This window comes from Gobio gobio (genome assembly GCF_949357685.1).
Source record: "Gobio gobio genome assembly, chromosome: 4".
Lineage (NCBI taxonomy): Eukaryota > Metazoa > Chordata > Actinopteri > Cypriniformes > Gobionidae > Gobio > Gobio gobio.
In genome coordinates, this window is record NC_137100.1 from 51,057,613 (window position 1) to 51,071,618 (window position 14,006).

General features: G+C 45.4%; 1 protein-coding gene across 1 annotated transcript in view; it reads left to right on the top strand.

Moving 5' to 3' along the window:
* LOC307124649 (protein transport protein Sec24C) overlaps positions 1–13,708 on the top strand; it is a 31,741-nt gene extending 18,033 nt beyond the window's left edge. Inside the window, exons 19-21 of the mRNA XM_079814012.1 lie at positions 10,999–11,196; positions 12,660–12,749; positions 12,964–13,708. Coding sequence (XP_079670138.1) covers positions 10,999–11,196; positions 12,660–12,749; positions 12,964–13,104 — 429 coding nt within the window. The 3' untranslated portion in view covers positions 13,105–13,708. The remainder of the gene's footprint in view (positions 1–10,998; positions 11,197–12,659; positions 12,750–12,963) is intronic.
* Positions 13,709–14,006: the final 298 nt, after the last annotated feature.

Consider the following 14,006-nt stretch of genomic DNA (forward strand, 5'->3'; position numbering starts at 1 on the left):
TCCACTCAAGTATGTCGTAATAACAAGTTCTTTTGTTAAAACAACATATATTTTCTCCTAATAAGGACAGTGGCGTAACTTTAACCTAGTAATGGCGGACCGCAGCTACAAATATCATAACTATCTATAGGCCTACTGTAATTAAGACATATATTCAAGAAATGTATTAAAACAGAAAGACGCTATAGTTCCCTTTCGTTCAGTCACTACGACGTACGTTAGTGACTAACGAATGGGGGTTTCGCCTAGAAGCCAATTACCTTCGAGGTGTTTAACAGCGCCCAATGGCGTGCCAATGCCATGGGCATGCGGAATTTGCATGCGTAACTCCGCCCCACCGCGTGGGTATATAAGGAAGTACGCTGGCAACATCGCATTATGTTTCTGCTTTGGAGCCAAGAGTACCTCTTCACTCCTTCAAGCCTACAACTGAGTCTTTGTCAAGCCTTCGAGACGAGCAGCTTTCCAGAGGCGTTGGATCTACGGCGCGTTCCAGTGATCGCATACTGCCTGCCTGCTGATCTGCGCAGTGGTCCGTCTGACAGCTGGTGTGTGGTCCCTGGGCGCTTCGGCGTCTCTGCGAAGCTTTCCTCTCCTAAAAGAGCTTACACGTGGCACGTCCTATTCAGGATGTCTCGCCCGTGTACTTCTGGGTGTGGCCGGTCGTTGACTTCCTCTAATGGGCACGATCTCTGCTTGGTATGCTTGGGCGTTCAGCATGCTCAAGCAGCGTTCGTGGATGAGTCATGTTCCCACTGCGGGAACATGACCATCGCGGTTCTGCGGTCGAGACTCAAGGATCTTCGTAATGAAGTGAGAGTCCCCTCAACCACACCCCGATCTACCGTGCCCCCCGTGGCCGGTACTTCGGCTGGTGGTCAGGGTGACCTGAGGGTTACGGTGTGGAACAAAGCCCCGACGCTCATGCCTCGGGCCACACCCCCCTCTAGCGTTCCGCAACCCGTGAGCGTTCAGGCTGAAATCGCGGGACCAGCTCCGGCTCCCCCGCGCATTTCGTTTGCCGCTCCAGAGGATGATGCGATGTCGGTCACTGCATCACAAGGTGGGCTCGAGTCCTCTGAGGATGATGACTGGGCTGTGCTGCCGCCTTCGGGCGCGCCAGCATTGCCCGAGTCGGACCCAGAGCTGACAGCCATGCTGTCTCGGGCAGCCGCGAGTCTAGGGATAGAGTGGAACCCTCCGCCCTGTCCCGAACGCTCGCGGCTCGATGATTGGTTTTTGGGAGCCCGCGCTGACTCACGTCAGTCCCCGCCCTCAATACCTTTCTTTCCCGAGCTGCATGAGGAGATTGCCTGGTCCTGGAAGTCCCCGTTGTCTTCCCGTGACCGGTCTGCAGTCTCCTCCGCCTTCTCCATCCTTGATGGGGCCGCGGCCAAAGGGTACACGGGGGTCCCCCAGGTTGAACGTTCTGTTGCGATGCAACTGTGTCCTCAGAGCGCTTCAGAATCGCACAGAGCTGCGGGGCAGGCTGCCGCCTCTTTGCTTGCCATGGCGATCCTCCAGGTCTACCAGGCCAGGATCCTCAGGGACATGCACGAGGGTGGAGTTGATCCGGGGCTCTTAAATGAGCTGCGTGCCGCCACCGACCTCGCTCTCCGGGCGACGAAGGTGACTGCACGCTCCCTGGGTCAAGTGATGTCCACAAATGTGGTCCAGGAGCGACATTTGTGGCTAAACCTGGCCGATATGCGGGACACCGAGCGAACACGCTTCCTCGATGCCCCCATATCCCAGGCTGGCCTCTTCGGCGGAGCGGTTGAAAACTTCGCCCAACAGTTTTCAACCGCCCAGAAGCAGACTGAGGCTCTAAAACATGTACTGCCCCGGCGGCCAGCTGCTGCTTCCACCCAGCCGCCGGCACAGTCGCCTCAGCCTGCTCGCCGCCGAGGACGCCCTCCTAAGGCTCCCGCCCCTCCCACCCGGTCCAAGCAGCAGCCTTAACCCGGGCCGGGTCGCGGAGGAAGCCGTAGGAAGGTGTCCAAGACGGACGGCTCAGGGATGGGAAATTCTTTCGAGGAGATGGTAGCAGGACCACTCCTTCCCCCGGTGGAGGGCCGGGGGAGAATCCTTTGTTTAGCTGCTGGCCCCCGGGTCAGCAGCACCCTAATCTGGTCAAAGAAAGAATTAACACTCCTATCCCTGAGCCCCCAGAGATCGGTGATGTCAGTGCGCGCCACCCACGGGTCCTGCCACTCGCATCCCACTCTGTCGCCAGCCTCCTGGCAGAGCAGACCCCATTGGAATGTGCGTCCTTCCCTGGTCTCCTCTGTCAGGACGCAGCAGTTAACCGCACCCCCACACCGGGACGCCCAACAGCCTCCCTTGTCCGGGTCGGTAACGCTGCATCGCTGCCCCACACCGGTTACGTCTGTAGTCCGAATGACCCCGCTGGTGCAGTTCCTGGGAGCCTGGCTTCAGATTCCAGGGCTGTCCCGCTGGGTCGCGAAGACAGTCAGGCGCGGCTACGCGATTCAGTTCGCCCAGGTTCCTCCCTGTTTCCGGGGAGTCCGCTTTACTATGGTCAGGGCCAATGCCCCTGTCATGCGAGCGGAGGTTGCCACCCTACTGGCGAAGGGTGCGATCGAACCTGTCCCTCCAGCCGAGATGAAGTCCGGGTTTTACAGCCCCTACTTCATTGTACCCAAAAAGACCGGTGGGTTGAGACCAATCCTGGACCTGCGCATCTTGAACCGTTACCTTCACAAGTTTCCGTTCAAGATGTTGACAGCGAAACGCCTTTTCGAATGTGTTCGTCCCGGCGATTGGTTTGCAGCGATCGACCTGAAGGACGCCTACTTTCATGTCTCCATCCTACCTCGACACAGACCGTTCCTACGGTTTGCTTTCGAGGGGCGGGCATACCAGTACGCGGTCCTCCCATTCGGGCTATCTCTGTCCCCTCGCGTCTTTACGAAGATTGCCGAGGCAGCCCTTGCGCCCCTACGGCAGCACGGGGTTCGCATCCTGAACTACCTCGACGACTGGCTCATACTGAGTCACTCTCGAGAGCAGGTTTGCGAACACAGAGATCTGGTTCTCCCCCACTTAGCCTGTCTGGGCCTTCGGGTCAACTGGGAGAAGAGCAAACTCTGCCCCGTGCAGAGGATCTCTTTTTTCGGTATGGAGATCGACTCGGTCGCCATGTGCGCGCAGCTTACGAGCGAGCGCGCGTAGTCTCTGCTGACTTGCCTCCGTCAAATCGAGAGCAAGAGTGCGGTTCCACTGAAACATTTTCAGAGGCTCCTGGGGCATATGGCATCTGCAGCCGCGGTAACGCCGCTCGGATTGCTACATATGAGACCGCTTCAGCACTGGCTTCGCGATCGAGTCCCGAGATGGGCATGGCGGTCTGGCACGCTCCGGGTCCAAATAACCCGGGCCTGCTTACAGACACTCACTCCGTGGTCGAACCTCAGTTTTCTACGGACCGGCGTGTCCTTAGAACGAGTTTCCAGGCATGTTGTTGTATCAACGGATGCCTCCTCCACGGGCTGGGGTGCCATGTGCAATGGACAAGCAGCCGCGGGGTCCTGGACAGGACCCCAGCGCCTTCTGCATGTCAATTGCCTCGAGTTGCTGGCAGTACGGTTCGCCCTGCACCGCTTCCGAGCGTTGCTGAGGGGTCAACACGTACTTGTCCGGACAGACAACACGGCCACTGTAGCGTACATCTACCACCAGGGCGGTCTACGCTCCCGCCGTATGTCTCAACTCGCCCGCCATGTCGTTTTATGGAGTCAGAAGCACCTGAGGTCCCTTCGTGCTATCCACATCCCGGGAGAACTGAACCGTGCAGCCGACGAGCTCTCACGGATTCAGCCACTTCCTGGAGAATGGAGACTCCATCCCCAGACGGTCCAGCTGATTTGGGAACAGTTCGGCGACGCACAGGTAGATCTGTTTGCCTCCCACGACTCTTCCCACTGCAGCCTGTACTATTCCCTGACCGAGGGCACGCTCAGCACGGATGCACTGGCGCACAGCTGGCCCCAGGGCCTACGCTTATATGCGTTTCCCCCAGTGAGCCTTCTCGCACGAGTACTGTGCAAGATCAGGGAGGACAAGGAGCAGGTCATGTTGGTCGCCCCGTATTGGCACGGCCAGACCTGGTTCTCAGAACTGCTACTCCTTGCGACAGCCCCTCCAATGGCACCCGCGTCCAGCGCTCTGGAAGCTCCACGTGTGGCTTCTAGACGGGACGCAGCAGGTTTGAGTGGCCTGCCACCTACGGTGGCCGCCACCATCACTTCCGCTAGGGCAGAGTCTACACGACACCTCTATGCGTTGAAGTGGAACCTCTTCGTCACCTGGTGCTCTTCCCGCCAAGAAGACCCCCTGGAATTGCCCGATCGGGTCCGTGCTTGAGTTTCTCCAAGAGGGGCTGGAGCGAAGGCTGTCTCCCTCCACCCTGAAAGTGTATCTGGCTGCAATATCTGCCCATCACGACCTCTTGGGAGACAAAAAGGTAAGTCAGCACGACCTGATCATCAGGTTCCTGAGGGGGGCGAGGAGACTGAATCCTCCTCGCTCTCCTCTCGTTCCCTCTTGGGACCTCTCAGTAGTCCTAAGTGCTCTGCAGAGGCCTCACTTTGAGCCTTTGCGGTCGGTTGATATTAAGTTCCTGTCGATGAAGACGGCTCTGCTGACCGCATTGGCCTCTCTTAAGAGGGTCGGGGACCTGCAGGCTTTTTCAGTTTACGAATCGTGCCTTGAGTTCGGGCCGGCTAACTCTCACGTGACCTTGAGACCCCGGCCTGGATATGTGCCCAAGGTTCCTACCACTCCCTTCAGAGATCAGGTAGTGAACCTGCAAGCGCTGCCTTTGGAGGAGGCAGACCCAGCCTTGGCATTGCTCTGTCCAGTACGCGCTCTCTGCGCGGAAGGGAAGAGCTCTCTCAAAGCAGAGGTTGTCTCACTGGATAGTGGACACCATTGTTTTGGCTTACCAGCAGCAAGGTCGACCATGTCCCCTTGGTGTGAGGGCACACTCCACCCGGAGTGTGGCCTCCTCTTGGGCTCTAGCGCATGGCGCCTCGCTAACAGACATCTGCAGAGCTGCAGGCTGGGCGACACCCAACATATTCGCCAGATTCTACAATCTCCGTGTGGAGCCAGTGTCCGACTATGTACTCGCCCCCCCGAAGGGCCGGTAATGGACCAGGCTCTAGGTGTCTTCGCCTGCTCGCCACTCCACTCCACAGACTGGATACGTGCGATATTCTCCTCAGGTGAGCTCCCCGAGAGCCCTGAGCTCCTCCAGCACTGTCGACGCCGACATCAGTTCAGTTTGCCCTTTCGAGCCCAGACCCTCATGTCCGGTCAGGTGCCCCGTGTGCATGGTTCCCTCCGGCGACCCCCACACGAGTATTTCCACCGTAAGCCTCCTCAGTGAGCAGGTGTCTTTCCCTTGGCAAGCCCCTGCCACCCCTAGGGTTAAAAATCCACCTTCGGCTGGTACCCTAGAGTTTCCCATATGCAGTCCACAGCGGGTCATATGTGTACTCTCTAAGTCCTCCCCACGGGTAGGCATCTTTGGCATTCCCTCACTGGGATATGCTTCCCAGTGTACCTTGATAATCCTGTGATAAGTGGGAGTCCTACGGCCTTAAGTGGCGGGATCTCACACTTACGCAGGGCACTGGACGACAGCTGAGTGGCGCGGTTGTATTGGAACCCCCATTCGTTAGTCACTAACGTACGTCGTAGTGACTGAACGAAAGGGAACGTCTCGGTTACGTATGTAACCCTCGTTCCCTGAGGAGGGAACGGAGACGTACGTTCCTCAGCCACGTCAGCTGTGCTGCTGGAACGCGGAGTTCAGATCTTGGCTCCGCAGCAGATACATAATGCGATGTTGCCAGCGTACTTCCTTATATACCCACGCGGTGGGGCGGAGTTACGCATGCAAATTCCGCATGCCCATGGCATTGGCACGCCATTGGGCGCTGTTAAACACCTCGAAGGTAATTGGCTTCTAGGCGAAACCCCCATTCGTTAGTCACTAACGTACGTCTCCGTTCCCTCCTCAGGGAACGAGGGTTACATACGTAACCGAGACGTTTCAGCCTTACTCAAAGACCACGAAACAGCCCAGTTACGCACGTCAATCCATTCCAGACGATCTTGGTTTGCCTCTTATTTATTAAATATACAGCCAAATAGGTGATTAAATATTGATCAAAATTAAAATACAATTTATGCTAAACGAAATTAATTTTAAAGAAAGACTTTCTAGAAAACAAAATTCAATGAAGTGATCAAAATCCATGTCCCCAGACATATGCACATCTGATTATGTGCCTTACTCATGCTACTCATTTTTCATAATCAACATGTGAAATTAAAATAATAATAATATTTAAACATAGCCTAACCATAAAACTAAATATGCTGCGTTTTCTTTAACCCTCTGTCCGACGAAGTCGTCGGCGCCTTCTGATGGATTTTTTCATTTATGACAGCGGGAACAACTCACAATACTCTGTCATTTTTAGCCATACTACAGATAAGTGCAAGATATAATTATAAACAGTAAACTGTCTACTTTTTTTGTGTAAACTCAATAACAGCAAAGGCCGTGGACTCAGGGAACAGATTATTTTGCACTCCACTCCAAACGCTGTTCATTTCAAAAATATATTTTGTTTATCAAACGCAAAGTTTTTAATTTCAAAAGCATTTCTAAATTCAGTTTATATTTCCAACAAACTGTGGAAAGGCAGGCTGGCAGCAATGCGTCACAATAACCTTCCGTATGTAAAAGTCGATCATTCTTTACAGATGATGGTATGTTTGGACAGAAGACGACACAGAGATCTTTATTAAACTCATAAAAAACAATAGAATATAAAATGCCACAATTTATAAAGAGCTTGAAGCAGATAAGAGAGAGAAACACCCAGAAACACCTCATATGTGCTGCTCAAGTATACGGTGCTTTCCTTGCCATCAGTGCTTGGATAACACACACACACACGTCTCTTTCCATTAAAAATAATGGCGTAGGGCCTACGGTGGCTGGGATATACATAAACCTAACAACCTACGTAGCATAATTTTTGGAATTACTTATCACAAGAGGAAAAAAATTGTTTTAGTCGCATAACATCAGTTAATGGAAACACCGTCATTTCGGTATATTTTTTAATAGACTATTAGGAAATATCGCAAAAGTTTTGCCCAAATCTGTAATAAAATAAAAAAGCTTCTGACTGGCGGAAAAATGTGTTAAATGAATGAATTAGATTATGAAGAATGACGAGTGCTTTTGCTTTAATACACACCTTCCGCAATCTATTTTTCAATTACTTTTAAAAAGTGGTGGGGACAATATCGAGCCTGGCAAAAAGTGGTGGGGATGTAAATGTCCCACCCGTAAATTACGCCTATGAGTACAGTACAGTACGATTCGGGACCGTAAACCATGATCAGGCTTGCGTTTTCACCGCCAACAGCACCCGTATGATAAGTATGGTGTAGCTATTGACGTCATTCTCACGAGAAGAAGAAAAAGACAGTAAACAACAGTGGACGACATACAGCAGATCTTGTTCTTGTTTCTGGGCATGTGGCTGTTTGTCACAAGAAGACGACACACTTTGTTTGAGCCAAGGCTTCAGGCTTCAAGGGAAAACACAGCCGATAAAAGAATGCATAAGTGATGATTCTCTGTCAACCAATCAACGTTCTGCAGTGAGTCTAGCTCCACCCTTTAGTACCAGACTACTGTGCTACCCAATGGAAGGGTGCCAAAAAAGTGGTACGGTACGGGTTTGGAATTAGGGTACCATTCACATCTTCTGACAATGGAATCGACAAAAATTGCATACTGTACTGAACCGTACCGCTCGTTGGAAACGAGCCATTAAAGGTGGAGTACATTTCTGAGAAAGCTGTTGAAGGTGGATTGGACCGAGCACCACAACACATGTATACACCCGTTTACACTCATGATGGGGAGGAGAGATAGGGAGCAAGAGAGAGATTTGGAGAAAGACTGTAGAAAGAGAGATGGCTGAGAGACATTACAAAAGAGAACAGGAATATCACTGGAAAAAGATGGGTTATGATAAGGCAAGAGATTAAGGACCTTCTTTAATATTAGAAAAGCTTTCCAGCGCTGGAGAGACCTAAGCGGGAAGGCTTGAAAGCGGACGCAGAGGTTGCGTTGTTTATGAATAACATTGGTTTTGCTATGTTTCAAAGAACCAAGATATGCTTTAGTTGTAACGTTAGCTATAGTAACAGGACAGTTTTGAGTGTCAGTTTTGTTTGTCTGGAGCTGGTGTGCTCTTGCTTGTGTATACTCTTGTGTACTGTATGTTCATTTTTTGTTCTTCCTTGTCATTCGTTCGTCAACTTCACTTTATTTTTGGAGAAACATTATTTGGCTTTGCTTCAGCTACGATAAAGAGGCATCTGCTGGGTCCCAATACGCATACTATATTCGTCCTAAATAGAATAAAACATTTTCCAAATAGTAGTATGTTGAAATGAGTATTCCAAAGATACCCGGATGGTCTAATGGTGCAGATCCATGCACACTCTAATGGCTAATATTGGCCACAACCCATTGCGCATTGGACGAGAATTTGAAAAGACGAATAAAAAGTGTTAAAAAACTACAAACATGATGGATGTGCGAGTCCGAGGGTTTAGATAAAGGTTTAGAGAGGTTTAGATAAAGGGGTTTGAGTGATTAGTGTAACCTGACGAAAATATATTTAATCAGTGTTATACACATGATATTTAATCTACAATACCATTGTGTACTTTTGATATGTTTGGTCATTAACTTTTAAATGCTCCATTATGCAAATTGCAAGCACACAAGGAGGGTTCTCCGAATGAAAGACCCAAGACTAGCTGATCAACAGTACATTTCTCTCTAAAATGGTTGGAAATGAAAAGAAATTGAATGTGGAGGATTTTAACAGTGACAAGATGATTGACAGGGCAGTTTAAACAGTAACGGGATGCACACAACTAAAGCCTCGTTCAGACTGTCAGTCAAAATCCGATTTTTGTGCATATCCGATTGAAATCCAATCAGATTTAGCAAGTCTGAATGGCCCAAAATCACATAAAATCTGGTTTTTACACATCCGTTTCGAGCTACATTCATATTCGCATTCAATTTCGCATTTTTGGACATCCGTTTCAGTCTGATCGGATTTTGCGTGGTTTATGTGACTTTCTCACTCCACGTAAAACGTAAACGCTGTTATAGGAAACATGCTGAAAGTCTCTTCAGAAATAAGGTTGTGTTGTTACAAAGTGCCGGTCGAGCAGAAAATGACAATATAACAGAGACATGTTTTGAAACCGGCGGAAACGACAGCACGGAATAAAGCCACATACCAGCCTCCTACGGTTCTGCCGCTGCCTCAGAAGATGCAGTAGTCCTGGCTACACAATGTCCCGTTGTAAATAAGACAACATATGTATTGCAAACCCCTCTATGTTACAGTTGTTGTTGCTGTTTTTGGCTTATGCCTACCAACGCAACGTCATTGCCATAGAAACCAATGCAGATATTCTGGAAAACGAAAGAGCGGCATGGACACACAGAGCAGTCCGTTAAAGATGCAATTGTCTACTAAAAGCTTGTCTACTCGTCTGCTACACACTCAAAAGAATGTATTTTTTCTTTGCAAAAGCAGTACATACTTTTAGGGCGTAGCATAAGTAAGCGAATTGGGATGCAGTAATGAAGAGAGGGGTGTGTTTGTTTGGCTCAGAAATCGCTTACTGCACCTTTAAGTTCATCTTTACAAACACAAAGAATTTCATTATGTTATCGTTTGCCAATCTTAAAATTAATATCCTACTATATGTTATAATGATGTGATACCTAAATTCACATGTAGAATTGAAAATGATTGATTTTTAGTTTAAAAGTTTTATTTCTAATATATTTGGACAAAATAGTATCGTTAGTATAAATGTTATCTATTATTTATTGGTTACAGGCCATAGCATGAAAATAAAAGTAAAAACAAATCAGTTAATCTTGTTTTAGTGATATTTTTTCACAGTGAGCGACCCATACAGTATAAACAGACTACTGTACCTATAAGAGTACTTTTTTGTAAAACACTTCTATAATAAATAGTCATGTTGGACTGGAATGGGAGCTTTTAGTCATGAAAGTTGGTCTGCATACAGTACCTGTCAAAAGTTAAGAAACATTACAATTGTTTTAATGTTTTTGAAAGAAATCTCTTATGCCCAGCAAGTCTGTATTTATTTAATCAAAAACAGTAAAAGAAAAACAGTAATATTGCAAAATTGAAAGAACTGTTATTTATTCCTGTGATGGCAAACTGCATTTATTTATCAAATTTATTACAGCATTTATTAAACCGAAATCTTGTATTATTTTAGAAATGTCTTCATTGTCACTTTTGATTTAATGCATTCTTTTAATGTCTCTTTAACCTGACCACAAATGTTTGAATTGTGTCATTGTTTCCATTAAAAAGTGTTAAGCAGCAAAAACTTTTTTTTAACATTGATAATAATAATAATGAATGTTTCTTGAGCACCAAATCATCATATCAGAATGATTTCAGAAGGATCATGTGACACTGAACACTGCAGTAATGCTGAAAATTCAGCTTTGCCATCTCAGGAATAAATTACATTTTTAAACGTATTAAAATAGAAGAATGCTTTTTTTATGAAGTTTATGCCTAAAAAGATTTTGGATTTTTTTTTATCATATGTCAATTTAAAGAATCTTGTATAATATGACTTTGTTTGCTTGGTTTGGCATAAGAGACTTCTTTCAAAAACATTAAACATGTTATTTTTACAGATACTGTAGTACACCAAACTTAAAACAAAACAAAAGAGCAAGGGAAAAACCATGTCACGTTTAAGTCCAAAACAAACTTCCACTTAAAATATTGATTGCTTTCTCTCCTGAAGGGATGATGACGCCAAAGTCTCTGTTTATTCTTCTCACCCCTGCAGTCTGTCTCTGCTGATAATGCCAACATGCCATCATTAGAGGAAGCCGTGCGCTGCACTGTCTCTAGTCTGGATCCAGGGGGTCTGTATCTGATCTACTGCCCACTGGCACTGGTCCTTTGGGTGGGCAGCTGTGTGCCTCCTCATACTCTTCTACAGCTTTTCAACACCAACTCTTTCTCCTACCTCACATCTGGAAAGGTGAGACAAGGATACGTTGAGTTAGCCTTTACATTTACAGTTATTCAATTAGCAGACTTTGTCCAAAGTGACTGATGAATAAAAATGATACAAATAGAAGCAATTCATCTGGGGGAGAATCTGAATGAAAGAAGTCTTTCTTGCTCATCAAGGCTTAATTTGTTTGATCAAAAAATACAGTGAAAACAGTAATATTGTGAAATATGATTACAATGTTAAATAATTGTATTATATTTGAATATGTTTTAAAATTACATTTATTCCTGTGATGGCAAAACTGAATTTTCATCATCATTATTATCAGTTTAATTATTTATATTAATCAGTATTATTAACTCTTTTTTAATTTTTTATTCTTTGATGAATAGAACGTTCAAAAGAACAGCATTTATTTGAATTAGAAATATTTTGTAAGATTATAAATGTCTTTGTTCACTTTTGATCAATTTAAAGGGATAGTTCACCCAAAAATGAAATGGGCTCACCCTCAAGCCATCCTAGGTGTATATGACTTTCTTCTTTCTGATGAACACAATTCCGAGTAATATTAAAACATTCCAAGCATTATGAATGGCAGCCCAAAAAAGCCTTCAGAAGCGAATCGATGGGTTTTTGTAAGAAAAATATCCATATTTAATGTTATAAAGTAAAATATCTAGCTTCCAGAGGACCGCTTTCCATATTTAACTTATGAAAACAGCACAACGATGATGTCAGACATAACATAAGCATTTTGAACTGCCAGGCGTTACACTTTCTTTGTAAGTTGAATACGGAGGGCGGTCTGGCAGAAGCTTGATATTTCACTTCATAAAGTTTTAAATATGGATTTTTTTTCTTACATAAACCCATCGATTCACTTCAGAAGGCCTTTATTGAGTACGTTTATGATGGGTGGATGCACTTTTTTGGGCTTTAAATTTTGGGCTCCCATTCACTGCCATTATAAAGCTTGGATTAGCCAGGACATTTTTTAATAGAACTCCGATTGTATTCGTCTGAAAGAAGAAAGTCATATACACCTAGGATGGCTTGAAGGTTTGTAAATTATGGGATAATTTTCATTTTTGGGTGAACTATCCCTTTAATACATCCTTGCTGAATAAAATGATTAGTTACTTTTTAAAAATAATATATCTTACTTACCCTAAACTTTTACACTGTAGTGTATAATGGTGACTTTTATGAATTTAGATGAAAATCAGTTCACTTAAATTGTTCGCTTTGTGAGAAAAATTAATTTTTAAAAGAAAAAATATTCGAATCTATATAATCTCACTTCAATTTGATTTCATAAAAAAAATCTATATAATAATTTAACAAGAATTAGTGAAAAATTTAAAGTGGTTTTAGGTGGAGTACGTGTCACGCTGCAGGACACACTTATGAATTGTTGTTTTTTTTTTGGTGCTCGGACTTCACTTTAGTCTTGTACATGTGTGTGTGTTGTATGTTCTCTGTAGATCAGTCTTCCAGTACTTGAGAACTCCTTCTCCATCAGCACCAGAGCTCTCATATGCTCTCTGCAGTCCTCAGCAGCTGTTACTCTCCAGGTGAATGACTCACATCCCTCATTTGCAGAAGGTTTGGTTCAGGAACTGACAGGATGTGACAAAAAAAAGAAAAGAAATCAACACAGCTAAAACCACAGTATTGGATCAGACCGTTTTTCCTTCCCCACTCAATTGTGGCATTAAAATATTTTAATTGTGTAAATACTATAGTTGAAGTTTATACTTGTTTTAAAGCAAGTTTCTTTCTGCTCAGCTAAAGTTGGTGCGAGAGGGTGAGAGCTGTGAGGAGCCTCTGCAGCGCCTCCTGGTGGAGGACAAGAGTCCTAACGGTGGAGCTTCATACGCCGATTTCCTTTTTCATCTTCATGTCAATGCATTGCGTCTTATTGTGTGACAGTCTCTTCTTATAGACAAGTCTGTCTCATTTTCCTTTGGAATATTTGTAAAGCATTTTGTGATAGTTACCTTTGTAGACATTGCTGCCATTGATTTACCAAACATTTACCTCTGAAAGACAATTTTATGAGTTTAGTAAATTCACATTCAATGTGACCAGGAGAAACACAGAATACTACGATTAGGCCTTTAATTTTCAAGGGCTCAGAATAACTGGATACTGTTTGAACTCCCATCAAAGACTCTGTGATTAATGATTCCGTATTTGAAGTGTGGTTTTGGTTCTAGACATGGGTTTGATTTAATATTTGCTCTTGAGCCGTGACTTTTGCACTCTGAATTGAATTCATGACTTTGCCCATCTGGCAGTGGTGAGTCAGAGTGTAGCCTACGTATTAATATTTTAAGCAATAATATATTCATTGAATTTTTGCTATCGTTGCACCTCCTCAATATTTAATGTCTTCATAATAACACTGCTATTTTTCAACGGGCCATCAGCATGTGAAGCTAACGTTACAGTTTTAATAACGTACGTTACATTTCTTTTGTATGAAGAAGATACTTTTCTCTCCAAAAATGAATAAATAACTTTAAATGTGTGATTGGCTCCGAATCATCATTCCCGGCTGAATCTCTTTAGCATTGATCTTCTTTCCAATGTATGTTCTTGTGAATTTCTGCCCGTCCTCCACAGAGAGCTGGAAGAGAGCGAGAAACACTCCTAATGAGTCATACCAAATCGAATTAGTATAATTGGGGTTAATTATGTTGACATTGAGCTGAATATGAAATATCTGAGTGGGCATCCTTGTTAGTTATCTAATGGTTGAAAATACACACACACATCCAAGTGAGCATGTGTGATGAGTAAACATGATGGAGCCATTAGCTAAAAAA